The following is a 22190-nucleotide window of genomic DNA, read 5'->3' as shown; positions in this document are numbered from 1 at the left end:
CAATCTATCTATAGACGTTTATGACTGATGAGCTGAAGTGGCTCTTTAAAACTCCCATGAATCCTCACTGCTGCAGAAACACACCTCCTCCACTACCACCTCCTCCACTACCACCTCCTTCATCGGTCCTCCTCCACCTCCTCCACTACCACCTCCTTCATCGGTCCTCCTCCACCTCCTCCACTACCACCTCCTTCATCGGTCCTCCTCCTTCACCTCCTCCACTACCACCTCCTTCATTGGTCCTCCTCCTCCACCTCCACCACTACCACCCCCTTCATCGGTCCTCCTCCTCCACTACCACCTCCTTCATCGGTGCTCCACCTCCTCCTCCTCCACTACCACCTCCTTCATTGGTCCTCCACCTCCACCACTACCACCCCCTTCATTGGTCCTCCACCTCCTCCACCACTACCACCCCCTTCATTGGTCCTCCACCTCCTCCACCAGTACCACCCCCTTCATTGGTCCTCCTCCACCACTACCACCTCCTTCATTGGTCCTCCTCCACCTCCTCCACTATCACCTCCTTTATCGGTCCTCCTCCACCTCCACCACTACCACCTCCTTCATCGGTCCTCCTCCACCTCCTCCACTATCACCTCCTTCATCGGTCCTCCTCCACCTCCTCCACTATCACCTCCTTTATCGGTCCTCCTCCACCTCCACCAGTACCACCCCCTTCATTGGTCCTCCTCCACCACTACCACCTCCTTCATTGGTCCTCCTCCACCACTACCACCTCCTTCATCGGTCCTCCTCCACCTCCTCCACTATCACCTCCTTTATCAGTCCTCTTCCACCTCCACCAGTACCACCCCCTTCATTGGTCCTCCACCTCCTCCACCACTACCACCCCCTTCATTGGTCCTCCACCTCCTCCTCCTCCACTATAGTGGGTGGTATACCACCTCCTTCATTGGTCCTCCTCCTCCACCTCCTCCTCCTCCTCCTCCACTACCACATCCTTCATCCGTCCTCCTCCTCCTCCTCCACCTTCTCCTTCATTAAGCCCCCCATTACTCCTCCATGACTATTCCTTTTTTACACCTCCTTCACTAAATGAATCCTCGATGTTTCTCCACTGTAGCCGCTGCAAAGTGAAATACACTCCTCTTCCTCCTCCTTCTCCCCATCTTTCTCCTTCACTCCTCCTTTACTCCACCATCTCAACACTGCAGACTTATGCACCATAATGAGATGAGCTCTTGCTCCTCCATCACCTCCTGCTGCAGACGTAGACCAAAGAGGAGGATTTATCTTCTCCGTCCCTTTTGTGGTTTCCTTGAATGATTCGTGAGGTTTGAAGCTTCAACACTTTTTTGATGACGAATAAAATAAGATAAAAGAAATCAACACAAACACAGAATCTGCATGTTACCACAGCGTGTGTGTGTGTGTGTGTGTGTGAGAGAGAGAGGGAGTGTGTGTGTGTGAGTGTGTGTGTGTGTGTGTGAGGGAGTGTGTGTGTGTGAGTGTGTGTGTGTGTGTGTGTGTGTGTGAGGGAGTGTGTGTCCCTGTGACCTTCCAGGGAGTAAACAGTGTTTCAGAGGGATGGACTCGGGCTGTTGCTTTCTCCTCCTGTGGCGTCGGCCGTCAAAGTGACAACCTGTTATTGGGGGAGGGGGGGGGGGGGGGTTGTGGGGGATGTGGGGGTCGGGAGGGGGGAGAGAGAGAGGGGAGAGGGGGGGGGGGGGGGCTCATCCTCCATCACACGCCAACGCTGTAAATAAAGAGCTGGTGGAGACGCAGCTTTTAGGGGAAGTCTTTATAGAATCAACAGTGTTTGGGGACAGTAAATACACACTAATGTGTCCCGCGTGGAGACACACGTTCCCAGCTGCTGGCTCCAAGGTCCCGGCCGACCAGCAGGACTCGCTCACTCCCCACACGCGCTGCACTGGTCCCAGTTGGTGGCTCCCAGTCCCACCTCACCAGCGGCACCAGGTTTTTGTACAGAAAACATGCAACAGCCGACTAAGATCAAGATCCAGCGTGGGTCCACACAGTCAGCCTGCTTCTTTAGCAGCTGCAGGAGGAAGGCTCCATCCTCCTCCTCCTCCTCCTCCTCCTCCTCCTCCATCCTCATCCTCCTCCTCCTCACAATGTTTGAGGGTCAAATGTCACATTTCATCATATTTCTTCATATTTCTGCCCTCTAGTGGACAGAATCCTGCTGACGTTGCTGCATGCCAGGTGTAGGACACACACACACACACACACACGCACACACACACACACACACACACACACACACACACACACACACACACACACACACACACACACTGGGTCCGGTTCCTGTCAGCTGCTCCTCAGCTCCTTGGGAGAAAGTGGCCCCCGAGGGCCCACGGAGCTGAAGGTCGCCTCCGTCCTGCAGCTTTCTGCTCGGTAACCATGACGACCACCGGTCAGGATGACCTTGCACCTCCAATACTCCACCCTACCCGCCCCTCGTCCTCTGCACACCTTCTCTACCCCTACTCCACCGCTACCTCCACTCCTTCTCCTCCACTACTACTCCTCTTCCTCCTCCTTGCGCTCCACTCCTCCCTCTCTACTCCTCCTCATCTCCTCCCGCCTCAAACACTTCCTCCACCACGCCTCAGCTACTCCTTCTCCTCCTGGCTGTGTACACCTCCTCCTCCTCCTCCGCGTGTCCTTTTGGACTCCAGCTGAGACGAGTTAGTTTGCCGGGTGAAGACGTTCTTTGATCAGATGAAGAAGCTTTTGGATTCTTGTCGTCTCCACCTTGTTCTTACAGAACTCCTCCATCCATCTCCTCTTCTCCTCCTCAACCACGTTCTACGTCACTTCCCCTCCACCTTTCTTCCCGTCCTGTCCACAATTCCTCCCCCACTCCACCTCCTTCTCCTCGTCTGCCCTCCCCGGAGAAGGTGGAAGCACCTCCCTCTGCCTTCTTTATTTACTCCACCCTGTTTGCCTCCTTTTCCTCCCGCTCCTCACATCCTCCATCTCGCCTCCTCCCGTTTGTTGATGTGTAAGAAGCGACACGGATCACTTCCTGTCAGACACTCAAGCATTCAATGGAGTCGTGTGTGCGTGTGTGTGTGTGTGTGCACGAGACAAACACACACGTGTCTTGATCCCGGCTTAACAGTGTAAATTACCGCGTTGACAAGTTGTTGTGCGCACACGTTAAAAAGAGGAGGAAACGAGACAAACCACAGCCCATTGACTGTCAATGGCAGCACGTCCACCAAGAGACACTGAGACACTTGGAGAGGGAGACACTGGGACATTCTTTTTTGATTACTGTGAATAAGGCTTTTATTCTATATGTCAATTCATTCACTAAATGAACATCACGTTGTGTTGAAGAAGACTTGAAACTAGAGACTGAGACCATAAAGTCATGTTTACAATGTTTACTGAGGGAATAAATCAAGAGAGAAGTAGAGTCATTTCCTCATAGACGTCTATGGGAGCAGAGGAGTCGCCCCCTGCTGGTCACTACAGAGAAGTAGAGTCATTTCCTCATAGACGTCTATGGGAGCAGAGGAGTCGCCCCCTGCTGGTCACTACAGAGAAGTAGAATCATTTCCTCATAGACGTCTATGGGAGCAGAGGAGTCGCCCCCTGCTGGTCACTACAGAGAAGTAGAGTCATTTCCTCATAGACGTCTATGGGAGCAGAGGAGTCGCCCCCTGCTGGTCACTACAGAGAAGTAGAGTCATTTCCTCATAGACGTCTATGGGAGCAGAGGAGTCGCCCCCTGCTGGTCACTGCACAGATTGCAGCTTTTAAGACGCGACACATCGGCTTCACGTTTCATAATAAACTATTGACAATCTTTGTTTCCGTGGAGGTTTAATAACTCACATCCCTACGGATGACGTATCGTCTAAAACACCAAAAATGTAAAGTGACAAAAAATAGCAACAGCATTTAAAGTTTGTGTTGAGCTCCGTCATGTGTGTGTGTGTGTGTGTGTGTGTGTGTGTGTGTGTTTGTCTCTGAGCATGAGCAGGCAGAATCTCCCACTAAGCTGCTTGTCAGAGCAGCGCTGGCCATCGTCTCCCCCAGGGGGGAAGGCAGTGAGGGGGGGAGGCTGTCAACTCCTCCGACTGACAGCACACACACACTTTAACTGGGGGGCCGGTTAAGGGCTGTGTGTTTGTTTGTCTTCCTTCTTCTCGGGGCCTCTGCAAATCTGATAATTACTGACCTGACAATGAATGACCCCCCCGGGCCCCCCCCCCCCCAAAAAATGACACCCAGACCACCTCCCCCACATCGGAGCGCCCCCCACAGGCTCAGCAGCCAAAGCAAAGATGCCTCCTTTACTTTTACATATTCAAGATGTCCACACACACACACACACACACACACACACACACACACACACACGCACATACACACTACCTCCGGATTCTTCAGATGTCTCACATCGCAGAGGAAGGAAAACGTCTGTGTGTGTCAGTGTGAGAGTCACTATGCAGGTGCTTTGCCCCTTGCGTGCCCTTGTCACACACACGCATGGGGGAGGTTGGGGGGTGAGAGGGGGGGGAGGTGGGGGTGAGGGGGAGGGGCTTGTGCAGGATAACGGGTGTCGACTGAGAACAAGCAGCTGTTGCAGCTTCTGGAGGAAATCAGCTCACCTGCTTTTGGCTCATTGGTGTTGTCGTTCCCACTGCGGAGGGTTTTGGCTTTTCAACAACTGCTGCGTCACGTGGAGCATTCAAGCGCAGTGGGAAATTCCAATGTCGCGGCCTTTTGCAGGCCTGGATGGATATAACACACGTGTTATTATGGTTGTTATAATTATTATTATTATTATGTGGGATTTTTTTTGTTCTATTTTCATGATCCTTTTGCACTGTGGTACTTCTGCTATTTGTCATTCATAAAGACATCAGTGCCTTTGGTTTTAAGTAGAAAGGTGTGTGGTTCAGACTCAGGCAGCCTTTACTGCCCCCCCCTCCTGGGGGCAGTAAAGGTGATTAAAAGCTTCTGTGTATTAACGATTGTGTATAAATGTTGTGTAGTTCTGTGCAGAAGATGGAAACAAACCAAACGGCTGGTGGCCTTTTCTTTCTGCGCTGACCCTTCAGAGTGTGAGACCCTCCGGACGCGCACGCTCACGCCCAGCAAAGCGCTTTCATTTGGAAAAATTGAAAACATGAGTGAAATGGATGTGTGTGGTTCTGGCGGCCCGCGGTCGGCCTCAGAGGAGGAACCGAAGGCCGCGACACGTCGACAAATTGACTCACTCACCTGCAGCTTTGAAACTCGACACCGTTGACGGTTCACCGGCGTTTTCTGGAGAGGGAAAGGAAAGAGGAGGCCTCATCGTCTCCTCCAACGACAGACAGGGAGACAGTGTGTGTGTGTCTGTGTGTGTCTGACACGTGCTGCTTTAGCTACAGGAGGGCTGCAAGTGGAAACTATACAAAAGTGAAGACGAGGCTATTCATCAAACATCTCACATCAAACAGAGAGAGAGAGACAGAGAGAGAGAGAGAGAGAGGTTTCTTCAAACAGCAAACAGGAGAAGGAGAGAAGATGGATTTTCTTGTTGAAATTAGTGCTAAACCAGCTTCTACATTAAAATGCTGCTTCAAAGTTAGAATAAGAACATTTCAATATAATGCACTTTTAAATCATCTATTTGAATGGTAATACATCTGCAGTTATTTGTGCGTCAGTATTGAACACAATATTCATCACATTATTACTTCATAGTAAATGTATGTAAAATAAACTGAATTGATTTTGATGGAACCAACAAATGAAAAGTCAGGAGGACATTTTTCTTTTCGGTGGTTATAAATCCTGTTGAAAGCAGATCTGACCTGAAGTCACTCTGACTCAGCAGCTTCTTCTGCTCGGTCACACTGGCCTCTGGTGGCCGAGCTCAGGAGCTGTGCGATGTTCGTCACTGCGCCTCCATGTGCACCTTTAGGATTGTTGGTACAACAAACTGGTACAACGTTTTGTGAGTTTTCAAACAGAAAATTCCACATAAAATAAAACTATCATAGATCGTGAATGATAGTGACGTTGGCGTCACCTGGTAGGTGTTAAGTGTGAGTCTGCAAAGGCTATAAATTGTGTAAATATGAATGCGACAGCACTTTGGGGCAAAAAATATGATTTACATATTTGTATTTATTTAATACGAATTGAACAGGCTATTATACAATGGTTTAAATATTGTTTTACGTTTGCTTTGGTGACAACATTTTATATTTTATGAATAGATTAATAAATATTGTCTTATTTTATGTGTTGTATCTTCAATCCGTGTTGTTATGACAGCGTGAACACACGTGTCCTCTTTGTTTACTTTTTTACTCTGCGTCACGTTGCAGTGCCTTGTGGGTAATTCCCTAATTCATTATCCAACGCGCACCCGCAGGTATTACGCGCTCACCCTCACGGGAGCGCGCCTCGGGCTGCGTGAGCGCGGACTGGGATTGGCCCTTGTGTCTCGTCCCCCATTGGCTGTCGCCGCCTCGCGCCCGCGCAGCGCGCCTTCCCATTGGCCGCCGGATCGACGCCTCTGTCGCCCGCCCGGAACCAGCGGTGGTGAAGGTGAACCCGGCCCGTCTCTCTCCGTCAGCCCGTCGCGTGAGCGCCTCCTTCCCCGCGCTGCTCTCGCTCCGTTGCCGGCCCGCCTCGCCCTCGTCCGCCATGTCCGTGTTCGGCGACGTCCCGCTGGCTCCTCCGGTCGCGGTCTTCAAGCTGAGTGCTGATTTCCGGGAGGACGGCCACCCGCAGAAGGTGAATCTGGGAGTTGGAGGTAAATGAGAGACGGAACCTAGCGGCTAATGCTACGGCTAAGTTAGCTCGCCGGAACGCGAGAAGACCCTGAGCCGTGCCGCACCGGGCTGTGCTGTTTTAAATGTAGCTACCTAGCTTCCCATTTAGCGCGACGATGCTATCGTGCTACCAAACATTAGCGACTCGTTCACATGACCTTCGCTGCTAGCTAGCAGGGTTAGCACTGCGCTGACGGCTGATGCTACACATGTGACACCGGGAGAGATGTAAGTTGCTTTTGAGAGAAGCAGAACCTCGTCTCGTGACTCTTTCGCGGTTTACCCCCAAAAAACGCTGAGCAAGTGCTTAACAATGTGAAATAAACAGCCGGTGGTTTAGCTGAGGTCGCTTCTTCCGCCGTCTGCGATGTGTCCTTGAACGCATCCTTTCCCACTTCATGTATTTAATAGCAACTGTGTTGTTGTTGTTGTCTGACAGATCTCCACGTTGTTTACCTGTTGATGATGTGCTCTGTGCACATTCCCGCAGAACACAATGCAAATAATACCAATAAAAAAAGCCAATCAGGGCTTATTGAATATATCAAAGTTGTGCATCTGTCTTCTCATTTGGTAAAAGTTTTGCTGTCCGACTTAAAGAGATTTATTAGTGATAATTTGTCACTGACGTACTTGAACACCTGCATCTTTTCTCTCTTGGACAACAGACCATACAAACAAGCCTTTTCGATGTCGAGTTATCAGTGGCAGTTTGTAGTTGTTCAGCATGATGTTCATCTAGTAAATTATGGTCAATTCAGTGTAAAACGGAGCATAAAGCAGGTGATGCTTTTTAGGGCGGGGCTTACTGTGATTGACAGGTCTGCCGTCTCCGTCACTCCTCAACGTTCCAAATACGAAGTCTGCTGCAATGAAGCGTATCTGTAACTTAAGGCCCGATTGTGATCGTATAAAAACACTCTCATATCTCCTGCTTTTATAAACCTTTTTAAACGTATTCAGGGTCTGAAAACACGTCTGTTTGGAGCCGATGAGCCGTGATTCACGAGGTGACATTTAAAGCGTAGCTGCTCTTTGAAATGTCAAATCCACTCAACAACAAGCTGCCCGTGTGACCTTTTCAGAGTGCTTCTTCAGCTCTGGTTAGAAGCCCGATATCTGATCCAGCTCTGCAGGGGGGGGCACGAGTTCTTCAGGGGTCAAATGTGTGCGACACACACGTAGAGAAGTTTATAGGGGCATCAGTCACTCATCTCATCAACACACAAGGGGAAAAAGAGCAGATATGACTTACCGACCCTGATTCTGATCACCTTTTCTTTGGCGCAGATATGAAGGACCATTTGTTCGATTAGTGCAGCTGGTCTACAATGATCCAGACTGTTTGGCCACCGTCACACAAATAATTTCACCTGCTCCGAAGTCAGTAAACCATAAAGATGTAAATGTGTCAGATTAGTTTGACGGCGGCGTCCCGTTGGGCCGGGGTGACCTTCAGGAGAAGTTCTTCTCCTCACAGCCGCTGAACTTCTCCGCTCCGTGTCGCTCCAGCTTACCGCACCGATGACTGCCAGCCGTGGGTGCTGCCGGTGGTGAAGAAGGTGGAGCGGCTCATCGTGGAGGACGCCGGCCTGAACCACGAGTACCTGCCCATCCTCGGCCTGCCCGAGTTCCGCTCCGCCTCCTCCAAGGTCGCCCTGGGAGACGGCAGCGCCGCCATCAAGGACGGCAGGGTGAGAGGCACACAGTAATAATATTAATAATAATAATAATAATATTCGTATTATTATTAATAGTGATATTAGTATCATTATTAATAATGATATTATTATTAATAATAGTGATATTATTATTAAGTTAAAAAAGCATCTCAAAGGTCCCTGCACCATTTTGGAAGTTTGCTTCTTTATCTTTTTGATCAGATAAAGTTAATAAATCTTTTCATCCGACGAGTATTTGTTCTTAATCTTATGTTGGGATTTATTTCTTCTATTTTAGCATTTTTTGATATTCTTTTTTTGTACTAATATATCTTATATTGTTTGTAAATGTTTTTTTCTGACGTCCTCGCGTATCGTATATTAAGATTAAATCATGGTTTGTGTTATTTGATGCATTTGGTATTCAGTTAGTTAAGTTAAGATGTTCCTGATGACTCGGCTTTCCGTTCCTGGTTTCTCTCTCCTCCCTCGTCCCGTCTCAGGTGGGGGGCGTCCAGGCCCTCGGTGGGACGGGCGCGCTGAGGATCGGGGCGGAGTTCCTGCGCCGTTGGTACAACGGCGTCAACAACACGGCCACGCCCGTCTACGTGTCAGCGCCCACCTGGGGTTAGTAGACGAGGGGTCGCCGTGGAAACGCAGCCCGGAGGTCTGACTCTGATCGTAATAATGTTCTTCTTCTTCTTCTTCTCAGAGAACCACAACAGCGTGTTCGCCGACGCCGGCTTCAAGGACATCCGTCCGTACCACTACTGGGATGCTGCTAAGAGGGGGCTGGACCTCGCCGGGCTGCTGGATGACCTGGAGGTGAGGAGGAGGAGGAGGAGGAGGAGGACGACGACGTCTCCTATGAGCCCGACAGTTCGTACGTGTTTTGTGTCGTGATTTCATGGACGTCATTTGACCCTTTTGTTAAAAACAGAAAGCTCCGGAACATTCCGTCTTCGTCCTCCACGCCTGCGCTCACAACCCCACCGGCACCGACCCCACCCGGGAGGAGTGGAAGCAGATCTCAGAGATTATGAAGGTGAGAGGAGGAGGAGGAGGAGGAGGAAGCGTATAGATTTATAAATCTCTGCTTCATTCTTATCGACCTCCTGAACCCCGAAACCAGCCGGCAGGTTTTACAGGATGTAGTTTTATTTATTTCTATAACCGATCGGCTGCCACTGCTGTGAAAAACCTCGGAGCTCCTCACAGCATCCGTGAAGTCATGTGACCCAAACTGAGATTTTAGCTTCATTCCTGCTTCGTATAAAACCTCTAGATCTTTATTCTGAGTTAAAGACGACCTAGAAAGCTGCACGCAGGATTTAAAGATGCTGTTTGTGTCTTTGTTCCATGCGAATGATTTAAAACCCGCAGGTTCCAAAGTTTGCGGAATGTAATTTTCCTTTAAATGAAATATAAGGAGATGTTCTGAATGTAGACGTTCTTCTTGCTCGTCTTTCCACATGTTTCGAGTTTTCTCTCCTTGTTGATGATGATTGATCGTGAAAAACGAGGCCAAAAGACACAAAAGCTGAAGGCGACCAGGAGCAGCTGGAGCTTCAGGGGGACGTCGTCTTTCTTCTCATTTCTTCATCTCCTTTCTGTCCTTTCTGCAGAGGAGGAGCTTGTTTGTGTTCTTTGACTCCGCCTACCAGGGTTTCGCCTCTGGCGACCTGGATAAAGATGCCTGGGCCATCCGCTACTTCGTGTCAGAGGGCTTCGAGCTCTTCATAGCTCAGTCCTTCTCCAAAAACTTTGGCCTTTACAGTGAGTGCACAGGAATGAATAATACAAACTATACACACGGAGGCGTTCATAAAACTGCTCTTACTTCCGCTTCCAGACGAGCGGGTCGGCAACCTGACGGTGGTCGCCCGGGACAGCGAGAACCTTTCCCGCACCCTGTCCCAGATGGAGAAGATCGTCAGGACCACTTGGTCCAACCCGCCGTCCCAGGGAGCGCGAATCGTCAGCAAGACGCTGAACTGCCCCGAGCTGTTTGCTGAATGGTACGTTCCAAATGCGCGGGGTCCCCCAGGCAGCCTCCGAGGGGCGCAAAGGGGAACTAAAAAGAATCACTTCATTGGTTTAAAAGGTCTTCTGAGGCGGGAGAAGTAGTCGAAATAACTCAGCAAATCATTCACGTAATTGAGCCTTTGAACGCATCAAACTCTTTGCTTAGAAAATTGAAGCTTTAAAATGTGGATATTTCCCGAATGTCACCACGCACGCGTCCCATAGGAAGAGTAACGTGAAGACCATGGCGGACCGCGTCCTGCTGATGAGGGACCAGCTGAAGGCCAAGCTGCAGGCTCTGGGGACCCCGGGGACCTGGGACCACATCACCCAGCAGATCGGCATGTTCAGCTTCACCGGGCTGAACCGTGAGTGTGACCACGCACACACACACACACACACACGCACAAGGAGTTGGCGTTGCCAGTTTGCCAGTGGCAACCATTAAAAAAATGTTTTTAAACAATTCTAGCTTACTTTTAAAAATTAGGCTTTTTTGCTATTTAGTCCCGCCCCTTTTCACTAAGCGTTCCTACATTATAAATATGTTTGAGTTAATAAATGTGGTCCTGTGTGCATGTGTAGATACGAACGTGCGCACAGGACGCCGCAGTGAGTCACTAATGAGCCGGATGATTAGATCATCATGACCTGTGTGCTCCGTGTCGCTGCAGCCAAACAGGTGGAGTACATGATAGCGGAGAAGCACGTGTACCTGATGGCGAGCGGCCGCATCAACATGTGCGGCTTGACCACCTCCAACATCGACTACATCGCCCAGTCCATCCACGACGCCGTCACCAAGGTGCAGTGAGGCCCGCCTCCGTCTACGCAAAGCCCCCCACCCCCCCCCCCCACCTCCACCGGCCTCCTGTGCGCCTGCAGGAAGTACCCTCACGTCTGTGCCCCCCCCCTCTCCACCCGACCTCCCGACTGGCTGCGTCAGCGGATTTCAGTCCAACCGATGAGGCGGTTTGTTTGTTCTGAAGGTGCGACGGTTTGAGGAAGACACAAACGCACAAATGTAAAAAGGTTTTATTTTGCGTCTGAATCATTTCAGGTCCCACAATGTCGTTCGTAGGACTACAAGGGGACTCGTCGTGCTACTGAGCAAGTTGCTATAACGGCTGCGTTGATGTGACTACATGTTGCCGTGGTTACAGGTGACAGCCAGAAACTAAACGGGTAAAAAAAAAAAAGAAGAAAATATTCGTCAGAATTCAATGGAATATGTGTTTATTTATTAATCAAATCGTAACGCCGGAGTGTAAATGAGGCCGTTGGGAGTCTGTCATGTGACCGCGTTAGAGGGTCTCGTGCCAGATGTTGCTTTCTTTGTCCGCCCTGTGCAGCCTCCCCCCCCCCGACCCCCCGCAGTGCCCTTATTGTGTCACAGGAAGCGTCCGTGCAGTCGGGTTGTCGGTCACATGACCACCCGCCCATCACATGTTTGTAAAGGCACACAGCAGGATTCATCCTGGAATAAATTATAACCACCAACCGTGTGTGTGTGTTTTCTGTCTTGTTTTATTTTTATCTTAAACTTTCACTTCTGTGAGTAAAAGCAGTGAACGAGTCTTGAGTTGTTTCCACCAGTCGGATGTAACAACATCTGAAACATTAAAGCTACAAACGAATCTCCAGCCGACCGAAGAAACCCTCCGATCTCCTCGGCAGCATCACCCGCCGCCACGTGTCCGACCCCCCGGAGGACGATGCTCACTGGCTGCAGTCGGCCGCTTCGATGCAGCAAAGTGACTCAGCAGGTTTGATGTGTACTCCACAAGACCCGCCTCCCCCCCCCCGACATCAACCAATGAGGAGGAGAGAATCCTCCCCCATCGCTGTTCAAACTGGCAGCAAAACACAAATTAAGTGGTTTATTGTACAAAATGTGACTTAATATTTCACTTTCAGAACTCTGTCTTTGCTCTCATCGTCTCCACCTGTCCTCCACCTCCTGCTCCTCCTCTTCATACTGCATCTCCTCCACCTCCTGCTCCTCCTCTTCATACTGCATCTCCTCTGTGCTGCAGAGCAACAAATCTGATTCTGCTCCCCAAGTCAGTCAGAACTCCGTCCCATCGACAGTTACTATTCGATAAAGCCTCATATTCATATTTCATAACAGCTTGAAAGTGATTAATAACTCTTAGCTTGTGTCTCCTGTAGGTCGATCTTGAGCTTATACATTATATTTATGGTCGTGTGTGTGTGTGTGTGTGTATAATTAGTTTTAGGACAACGTGATCAGTCGTGCGGGTGCGACAGCATCGACAGCAACGAGACACGTTGTTGGAATCCAGCCGTTTTATTTACACCTGTGCTCCTCAGTCGGAAGAAAAACAAAGACTCATTTCCTTTGAATCCACGAAAGTTGCAGCAGAAACCAGAGGAGTTAAATGTCGGTGGAGAAACGTTTCAAAGCTTCTCTGAAGCATGCTGGAGAAGCTTAATCTGCATTCAAAATGTCAACCCGATAAATTCACATTCAAATCATGCAGCCGGGAGGCAAAGGGAGCTTCTGCTCTTCAAATTGTACCAATTGTTTTTCGCCATTTTGTTTTCAGAAATCCCATTTTCTTCGTGTGGAAAATAAGTTGAACCGAAGTCTTGGAAGGTGCCGATCCTCATCAACATGGTGGGCGTATTCAGCCCGGACGTCCTGTGCTGCTGCGCAACACTTCTCCCCCAGAAGGAGAAGACGAGCTTCACGGATCATTGAAATGGACGAAAAAGAACTCGGCTGCTTATTTAAAGAGACTCATGAAGCCGAACGCAGATCAAAGGCTCAATGCAGGTTTCTGTGATGCTCTGAGTCCCTACCAGGTGTGTAATATATATATATATATACACAGGGTTAATTATCAGCTGTGACGATATCAAGCTTTTTTTTAAATCTAACATTTAAATACAAAAACTGATCCACTAATGTTTAAAATATTGACTTTGGTTCATGAGACGAGCAGAAAGAAAGCAGAGAACATCTGGACCCCATCTGGGTCGGTCCAAAGCGTCCTGGATGATCTTGGGTTAGTTTGTATGACGTTGGCGTGTTAATACACTTCAATCAGGATCCCTGTTACCTCAGCAGGTAACAACACGCACCTTTTCAAATTAAAAGCCTGAACTCGAAGCAGCAGGTCCACGTCTGCTCTGTGCACATCCGGAGCAAAATATGTACAAAAAAAACATCTTTGGTGTCTTCAGTCGTTTATCCATTCACTCCATTGGAGCAGTGATCACATGAAGAGGGTATAAAATCTATCGTCTGTACATAGAAATCATTCTGATTCAAACGAGCAGCAGCATGAGGAACCTGTGACCCGATGATGTCTTCAAATATATATTTATATCTAGAAAATAGCGTCTCGCGTCCGTGGGGTCCGTTCTACCTCCAGCAGTGGGGGGGGTTGAGGGGTTGAGGGGGCGTCAGATAAAACTCTGATATCTGAGGGTCTTTACTCAAAGAAGCAACGCTAGGTTTTCACCAGCGGCTCTTCTGAGATGTCCTCCGGCGTCTTCTCTCCCTCGCGGGACTTTTTCCTCTTCTTGTGGCCTGAGGAGGAAACGCAGCGAGGCACGATACTCATTACTATTCATTCGTCCGTGTCTATGAGTCATTTACGGTGTTATTTATTCAATGAAAAGGTCTTTTTTCTTCTGTTGCGCTCTGTGGGAAGCTATTTTTGGCGAAAGTAAAACTTGTCCTGGTGACTATGTGTAATAATAAACACTGTTGTGTTTACCTCGTATTCGTTTGCCTTCATGCTCCATAAGCTGATTTTAATAGCGAACTAAAGCAGGAAGGAAGGAAGGAACGACGTCCATAAACTAGAAGCTGTGGTTTGCATCAGGACACCTGATGAGAATACAAAGTGGCCCAAATCACTAATGTATGTTTGAGTGGGAGGCGACTCTGCAGAGGAAGCCAGTGACTGTGGGTGTTTGCATGTTAATCAAAGCAGAGCGGGGTGTGCGTGTGTGTGTGTGTCTGTGTGTGTGTGTGTGTGTGTGTGCGTGTGTGTGTGTGTGTGTGTGAGAGACTGACTGAGTTTGAGCAGGAGTTTCTTGCCCAGCGTTTCCTCCGATCCGCTCAGCGACAAGCTGCTGATGAAAAGAGACGAGTCGGTTTCTATGGGAACGGAGGCCGTGTCTGAGAGAGAGAGGGAGAGGGGGGGGCGAGAGAGACAAACAACTTTGGTCCTGTTTTTCTTTTCTTTTGACAAAGTCAAACTAAAGTCGACGGCCGCTCAGGAAAGTTGTTTTAATTCCACCGTTGTGGAACCATTTGTCAGGTTTGGATATTATCGCCCGTGTTGTCACGTCATTAGCGTCTGAGCGTAGCTGCTGGGGGGGGGGGAGGGGGGGGAAATACCGGTGTGGGCGTCGCTCGCCACTCGGTCCTCCCTGATGTACGGGACCTCGAGTTCCTCCATCCTGAGGAACACCGAGTCGCTGGGACTCTTCTGCCCATCAGACTTGCTGCCTGCAGCAGAAAAACACACTTATAGTCACACATCATGGCTTTTCCTGACATGTTTTATAAAGAGTCACTGTCTCAAAGCTGCATTCTGTGCGGTGACCAGCAGGGGGCGACTCCTCTGCTCCCATAGACGTCTATGAGGAAATTACTCTACTTCTCTGTAGTGACCAGCAGGGGGCGACTCCTCTGCTCCCATAGACGTCTATGAGGAAATGACTCTACTTCTCTGTAGTGACCAGCAGGGGGCGACTCCTCTGCTCCCATAGACGTCTATGAGGAAATGACTCTACTTCTCTGTAGTGACCAGCAGGGGGCGACTCCTCTGCTCCCATAGACGTCTATGAGGAAATGACTCTACTTCTCTGTAGTGACCAGCAGGGGGCGACTCCTCTGCTCCCATAGACGTCTATGAGGAAATGACTCTACTTCTCTCTGGATTTATTCCCTCAGTAAACGTTGTAAACATGAGTTCATGGTCTCAGTCCCGTCTTCAACACAGCGTGATGTTCTAACAGACACTACAAGAAGGACGAGGAACTCATTCTGATGTCATTTCCTGTCGGCGGAGGACACGTACGGACTATTCGGTTCCTCTCGTTCAGCAGCGAGGTGCTGTGCGGGACGCTGGACTGCTGGCCACGGGTCCGGGCCGAGCTGGGCCGGCCGCTCTCTCTGGGTGGGGGCATGAGGGTGGTGGTGGTGGTGGTGGTTTGGTCGGGGGACGTTGGCGCGGCGCCATGCTCTGCCCGCCGGGGATCGGGGGCGGGGGGGCCGCCGCCTGCCAGACAGGCGTCGGCGTCGGGCGTCTGAGGGGAGCTGTCCATGCGGGTGGCCGTCACTGCGTTCTGGTAGTGGCCCCGGGTGATCTGACCGGCAGGAGCAGAGGATTGTGGGTAGTACGAAGGGTGAAACAACAACGCAACAAAGGCAACGCAGCAAAACAAAAGTCAACAACATGACGCAGAAAAGGCGGCCGGCGTCGAACCCCCCCCGGGGTCACCTTGATGACCTGCAGGTGCGTGAGCTGTCTGACGGAGTAGTCCGGCAGGTAGACGCCGCCCCCTCCGTTCGGCTGGCCCGCGCTGCCCCCGCACAGCGCCGGCTCGGAGCGGTCCAGGCCGCTGCAGCGGGACGGCGACCTGTGGACTGCGGGCGGGAGGAGAAGACAGCTGAGACGTCCACGAAGCGTCTCCACGGGGACCAACGAGACGGCATCAGGTGACGCTTCAGGGGGGCGGGCTCAGCTGAGAGCCTCCATGAAGCGTGTGTTTCACTGTGTGTGTGTGTTACATTGTTTACTTGCAGAGCCTAAAGACAAGCACGTGTGTGTGTGTGTGTGTGTGCGTGTGTGTGTGTGTACCTGCTGGCATGATTGAAGGAACCCCATAATAAGAAAAGGCTCCGTTCTCAAACTTCAGCGCCTCCTTCCCGAACTCCACCTCCACCCGACCCTGGACCAGCAGAAAACACCGCGTGAGCTCAGCAGCCATTGGTCGCTTCCTAGTTGCAGTGTTTAAAGCGGGTACCTGCAGGACCAGGACGAAGTAGTCCACCGGCTTGTTGTGCTGGAACAGGAAGTGCTGCGGCGCTCGCTTGTTCTTCTCGTCGAACTCGAGCTCCTGAACCACGCTCGGGTGCTTGATGAGCCTCAACAAGATCTTCTCGGAGATGTGAGCTGGCTTGAAGGGCTCCACCTCTGATGGAGGGAGGAGAGGAGATGTTTCTCATGGCCCGACCTGCAGGGTCACCGCCGACCCGCAAACCGGAGCTCAGGGGAACAACCTCCGCAACCTTCTCACCCGTGGACAGGAAGCGGTGCGTCGCCAGGAGCAGCTGAGGGGAGACGTTCACGCTCATCTCGTTCTCCGACAGCTTGAAGATGGAGAAGTCCTGCTGCTTCCTCCCGTGGTGAGAGACGCGGCGCTTTGTGCGATTGTCGGCTGACGGGGGACACAAACGCACACAGAGAAGTGAAATCACAGGAATACGGCACGCGCACTTTTTTTTGCAGTGTGAGCGCGCGCGCGGGAACGCACTGTAGAGGTCGGTCTCGTCCAGGATCTCCGACTTGATGATCTCCTCGATGACGTCCTCCAGCGTGACGATGCCCATCACCTCGTAGAAGGGGTCGCCCTCGCCCTCGTTGTTCACGCGCTGCACGACGGCGAGGTGGGACTTCCCTGGAAGTCACAACCACACCACAACAGTTCTTCACGTGGAGTCGAGAGGTGTCACAAACTCTTTAAATCCTACAACAAAAAAGATGAAACCGTCTTCCAGCCCGTGCGGGATTCGAATGGCTCGAACGCGACTTCGATGGATCTTCTTTCGCTTTCGGCCATCGGAGGTTTTTTTAAAAGATGACCTGAACAGTGAAACCCCAGCAGCACGAGGGGGCTTCATGTTCTAGGCGACTTGCTGGACCAAATACCTGAAGATCTCTACTTTATTTGGAGAAAACGTGATGCTGCAGAGGCAAAAAAGAACTGTTTTCTATTTCTTCTCCAACCGTCTTCATTATTCTGAGACAACAACAATATACATGAGGATGAACAGAACGTCCAATGACAAAGTCCATATCTAGATGTTTGTTCCCTTTGTCAGTCAGAAATACTTTGAAGGTATTTCAGAATCGACGGTGACAAATCACCAGACACGTGTTTCCTCTGCAAAGCTGCTTGTTGTCGTTTTTTAGAGTCACGTGTCGGATCAGATTCCTCCACCGAGAGGAGCTCTGCAGTGGGCGGAGCTGAGTGGAGCTGAGTGGGCGGGTGTGGGTGTAGCGGCCAAAAACGCACACTGTGTTCTCTGCATGCATAAACACAATCCATCACATGACCCCCCTCCTCCTCCTCCTCCCCTCCCTCCCCCACGGGTCTGCAGTGCTGCTGCGCTTCACCTCCAGGAGGAGGAGGAGGAGGATGGAGAGAAATCTTCTGGGCGTTTCCCGCAGTGATTAATAAGCGCGCCTGTGGAGAAATGCACGTGCGCACAGTAAACACACAGCGGATGCTTGTTTTGGAGCTCCTCCTAAACTGATTGGCTCCGAATCAACTCCCTCACTGAGATTCCCTCTCCGCTTCTGCACCGCCTGCCAAACACCACACACACACACACACACACACACACACACACACACACACACACAGACCTGGCAGAGCTGCATTCAGCTAAATAGGTCAGCCTTACACGCAAACTGGTGTGAAGGAGGCAGAGCGGAGAGCGTTGGCAGCTAACGTGCTACATGCTACATCTGCAGATTGAGGAATCCTCGCACCTCGATTCCTTCACGCCAGTCACACGCTACACACAAAGCTTACTGTCCGCATGCGCAAGTCACGGATCAAAACCCTGACTCGCACAAAGCGGCGTTAAATAGTCTTCACTCACATGAGTTATCGCGTTATCGTGATTTTTATTGGCAATCGACCTCTATTTCAACTTTCCTCGCGCCGGCAGAATGAGAGCTGATTGGCTGCGATGTGGACGGTTAAAAAAGCGACGTGACTGGAGGGGACGGGTGGCAGGGAGACGTCTCTGTGAGGACAGGGAGACACCAGAGGAGCTGGACGCCATCAGCAGAAGACCTTGTGCAATGAAGACGATAATAAGCACTTATTAAACTTATTCCACCCGGGACGCTCACAGCATATCTACGTTAGTGACAGCTATGTTACAGATGTCTATGCTATTTATTTCTATGTTATCCTTAACTGGCAGTTCTATTTAACTTAACACTAGAAGCTGTGCAGCTGTGTGTGTGTGTGTGTGTGTGTGCGTGCGTGTGTGCGTCCCACCTGCAGCCTCCACTGCTGCAGGAGACCCATTGAAATGAATGAGGAAACGTTGCCTTCTGCCGCAGTGGCTGAAAGCAACGTTGCAAAGAGAGAGAGAGAGAGAGAGAGAGAGAGAGAGAGAGAGAGAGAGACAGAGAGACCCTCCCGTCTGTAGACTATCTGAGCCGGACCCCTCTGTGGCACAGTGACAGGATGCATTTTGTGTAGAATGTGACACTAACACACACACACACACACACACACACACACGTGTGGCCGTTAAGGTCAGAAGACCTTTAGAATTGCATTTCTGCGTTGAAATTGGTTCCTCAAAGAACATGACGAATAATCCAGATGTTCCCTCCACATTCTAATCACGAATGTCTCCCGCATACGGACGGGACCAGGTCAAGGTGTCCTCTCCGCGTTTACCTCCTTCCCTTCATGTCCTCACCCAGCAGAAAGAGCTGACTGTGCGTGGAGGCCGGGACAACCAGCGAGGCCCGTGATTGGTCGGCGAGCACCACGCCCACTTAGTACCGCCCATGAGGAGGATGCAGCTGATGAGCCTCTGCTGCAGCAAACTGGGCTCAGCTCACCAGATGTTGTTGTATGATAAAGGGGGGGTTAGAATATATAATGTAAATATACAAGGAGTGAAGGTGATGTGATGCTCCAGTGTCTCATAAACTCCTCCTTCATATTTCATATTGTGCCTTCGAACTTCACCTGAAGTTTCTCCATCCTGCCGTGAGCATGCGCCCAGACGGGAGGCGTGAGAGTGGAACCAGTAAAATCCCGTGGTGGTCTTTTCCTCCCCAGTGGACCGCGTGACCTCTGTGTACCTTCAATCTCACATCGCGCTTCGCTGATGTGAAAACAAACAGCGTTGAGATAGAAATCACTGAGATGTTGCATGTCAACAGTGTGCAGAGGACTGAGGATCTTATTTGATAGCTTGTTTTTAACTTCCTGTGGCTGTTTGAACCGTTGAGGTTACTAATATTCTTATTATTTTATTCATGTCACCAGTGAATATATAATATGCATTAGTTTGCCTGAACAACGTCTCATTTATAGTTTTGTATGAACTTCTGAGAATGCGCTTTATTTGACCTCATTGACGTCACACACTGAACCCAAGACGCGCGCGCGCGCGCACACACACGCACACACACACGCGCGCACACGCACCTTTCTTGAACTCCTCCAGCATGGCGTCCAGCTTGGTGTCGTTGAAGACGAAGTGCAGCGGGTGTTTGTAGAACTGGGTGATGGTCTTCAGCGGGCTGCAGTCGTCCGGGTCCACGAACGCGAGGTCCTTGACGAACAGGATGTCCACGATGTTGGACCGCTCGTTCTCAAACACCGGGATCCGGGTGTAGCCGCTCTGCATCATGTCCGACATGGTGTTGAAGTCCAGGACCACGTCCGAGGCCAGCATGAAGCAGTCGGCGAGCGGCGTCAGCACGTCCTCCACGGTCTTACTGCGCAGCTCCAGCGCTCCCTGGATGATGTTGAGCTCCTCTTTGACCAGGTCGTGGTACGGGTCGGAGACGCGCAGCATCTCCAGCAGCTTCTCCCGGGTGTAGAAGCTGGAGATCTCCTGGTTGAGGATGAGGTCCAGCAGCTTGCTGATGGGGTAGGAGACGGGGAAGGAGAGCACCATCAGCAGCCGCGTCACCCAGATGGTTTTGGAGGCGATGGCCAGGCCGTGGCGCGACGCCACCGAGTGCGGGAGGATCTCCCCGATGAAGAAGATGGCGAAGGCGCAGATGACCGTGGAGACCCAGGTCATGCCCAGGATCTGGCACATCCACACGGCGAGCGAGGCGTTGATGATCGCGGTCCCCAGCAGCAGCGTGCACAGGACGTAGTTGCCGTGCCGACGCACCGACTCGATTTTCCGCGCGTAGTTCTGCTCCTTGACGGTGCCGCTGTTCTGGAGGACCTGCAGCTCCACCGGGTCCAGCGCCAGCAGGCTCAGGTTCAGCCCGCTGAAGAGCGCGGACAGCCCGAGCAGCAGGACGGAGACCAGCACCTGCAGCCAGAGTTCCGGGGGAGCCGAGCGCTCCTCCACGGCCACCCAGAAGTCCCTCGTCCGGTAGTGTTCCCATTTGGATCCGTCAAACGCGCACATGGAGTAGTATTTGATCTTCTCCCCCCTGCGCAGGTCCTTGGCCAGCAGCTCCACCAGCACCGAGTTCTGACTGGACGCGGACTTGAAAGAACCCAGCACCTCGATGTCGGACGTCCTGGCGTTCTTGTCCATGCACATGTTCCGCTTCGGGTGAACTTGTCCCTCTCGCCCGGGGGTCGGCTCTTCGATGAAGGCGATCCAGGGCGCGGCGTTGTTGGCGCGAGTCGCCGCGGTGCGGTTGAGCCGCTGCGGGGAGGTGGAGTAATAAACCCGCAGGATGAAGCGGGTCCCCTCGGTGGCTTTCAGCACCCCGTCCGCCACGGACAGCTCCGCCCCGGTCTCCTCCGGGCGAAAGCCGAGCAGGCCGAGCGCCGGGGCGGGCAGCAGCGAGAGGGCGGACAGGGAGAGCAGCAGCAGGCGGGACGGAGAGAGCGGAGCTCCGGCGCGGGGCCGGGCGGCCGCATCCTCCGCAGCCATGATGCGGTGTGGGGGGGGGGCGGGGGGGCTCGTTCAGTCCAGAGCCGCGGGGTCACGTGGCGCTGCGTGGTTCCGGCCCATGTGGGGAGAGGGAGGGACCAGCGGGTCTCAGCTCCCTATCCGATGTTCTGAGGGAGGGGGGGGGGGGGGGGGGGGGGGCGCCGCCGCCGCCGCCGCGTCGTGACGTAACTTCCCAATAATAATCTGGAGTTTTCACTGACTTTCTTTATACTGTTAAATCAATGGTTTTATCAGATACGTCATGCATATGACGTAACGACGCGTTATCGGTTATTGGCGGTTTTATCTTCAGATTTAATCGAAAGTAGCGATTCAATAAAACAGATTGACGTCAGCGTTACTGAATTTAGCCCAGAAGCAACTTTATAGACATTTTAAATACTGATTACCTGCCTCCTCCACCTTCCTGTGTCCTGCTCCTCCTGCTTCACCCTGGCTGCATTCTGCCGTTTAAAAGACGCTGACTTTCGGTTCCGCGACGTCAACGTGCTTTTTAATATGAAATGTTTATCCTCTACTTTGTGCTACATCGTTATTTTAGAGGTTTACAAAGAAACGACACATTTGTTTTGGCCGATATTGTAAATCCTGTTGAAAACTGGTCTAAACGTGAACGTCTTTGAACCAATGTTCTTTTAAATGTCACACAGAAAAAACACAGAAAAAACAACACGCACAAGTTAGTTTACATTTCTTGATTCAAATCTGAATCTGTGGATAGATTTGGAACCTTTTTAGATTCTGTAACAAAACATGGCTCTGAGTCACTAGAATCTGGATTCCATCTCCCTCATCGGCACTTGATTCTTCTGCACATTA

The 22190-nt window shown here is 51.2% G+C and overlaps 2 protein-coding genes across 3 annotated transcripts; one reads left to right on the top strand and one right to left on the bottom strand.

The window, feature by feature from the left end:
* Positions 1–6104: 6104 nt before the first annotated feature.
* LOC120813083 (aspartate aminotransferase, cytoplasmic) lies at positions 6105–11971 on the top strand. Its single transcript, XM_040169201.2, has 9 exons — positions 6105–6766; positions 8298–8479; positions 8950–9073; positions 9159–9271; positions 9387–9491; positions 10072–10222; positions 10299–10464; positions 10697–10839; positions 11146–11971. Exons 1-9 carry the CDS (start codon positions 6658–6660, stop codon positions 11283–11285), a joined length of 1233 nt encoding a protein of 410 aa, XP_040025135.2. The 5' UTR covers positions 6105–6657; the 3' UTR covers positions 11286–11971.
* A 795-nt stretch (positions 11972–12766) lies between these two features.
* Positions 12767–21396, bottom strand: LOC120813081 (metal transporter CNNM1). Of its 2 annotated transcripts, XM_078079804.1 has the most exons (10): positions 19928–21391; positions 16994–17137; positions 16757–16897; positions 16484–16653; positions 16318–16408; positions 15958–16103; positions 15535–15823; positions 14850–14960; positions 14523–14627; positions 12767–14030 (listed from the first exon to the last, which is right to left on the bottom strand). In XM_078079804.1, the coding sequence occupies exons 1-10, from the start codon at positions 21348–21350 to the stop codon at positions 13951–13953; spliced, it is 2700 nt and encodes an 899-aa protein (XP_077935930.1). In that variant the 5' UTR covers positions 21351–21391; the 3' UTR covers positions 12767–13950. The 2 variants fall into 2 exon arrangements, 1 of the variants encoding a protein (XP_077935930.1); XR_013450540.1 differs by lacking the exon at positions 15958–16103 and having other exon boundaries at positions 19928–21396.
* Between the last annotated feature and the right edge of the window lie 794 nt (positions 21397–22190).

This window comes from Gasterosteus aculeatus, chromosome 9 (assembly GCF_964276395.1).
Source record: "Gasterosteus aculeatus chromosome 9, fGasAcu3.hap1.1, whole genome shotgun sequence".
Lineage (NCBI taxonomy): Eukaryota > Metazoa > Chordata > Actinopteri > Perciformes > Gasterosteidae > Gasterosteus > Gasterosteus aculeatus.
This window is presented reverse-complemented; position numbering and strand designations above follow the sequence as displayed.

What these genes read in the sequence shown, in the direction of transcription:
- LOC120813083 (XM_040169201.2), top strand. Translation starts at nt 6,658, where the DNA reads ATGTCCGTGTTCGGCGACGTCCCGCTGGCTCCTCCGGTCGCGGTCTTC. An exon ending in AGATCTCAGAGATTATGAAG is followed by an intron (nt 9,492 to 10,071) that starts GTGAGAGGAGGA and finishes TCCTTTCTGCAG; the next exon opens with AGGAGGAGCTTGTTTGTGTT. An exon ending in CAAAAACTTTGGCCTTTACA is followed by an intron (nt 10,223 to 10,298) that starts GTGAGTGCACAG and finishes TTCCGCTTCCAG; the next exon opens with ACGAGCGGGTCGGCAACCTG.
- LOC120813081 (XM_078079804.1), bottom strand. Translation starts at nt 21,350, where the DNA reads ATGGCTGCGGAGGATGCGGCCGCCCGGCCCCGCGCCGGAGCTCCGCTC. An exon ending in GCTGGAGGAGTTCAAGAAAG is followed by an intron (nt 17,138 to 19,927) that starts GTGCGTGTGCGC and finishes TGTGACTTCCAG; the next exon opens with GGAAGTCCCACCTCGCCGTC. An exon ending in CGCACCTGCAGGTCATCAAG is followed by an intron (nt 15,824 to 15,957) that starts GTGACCCCGGGG and finishes CCTGCCGGTCAG; the next exon opens with ATCACCCGGGGCCACTACCA.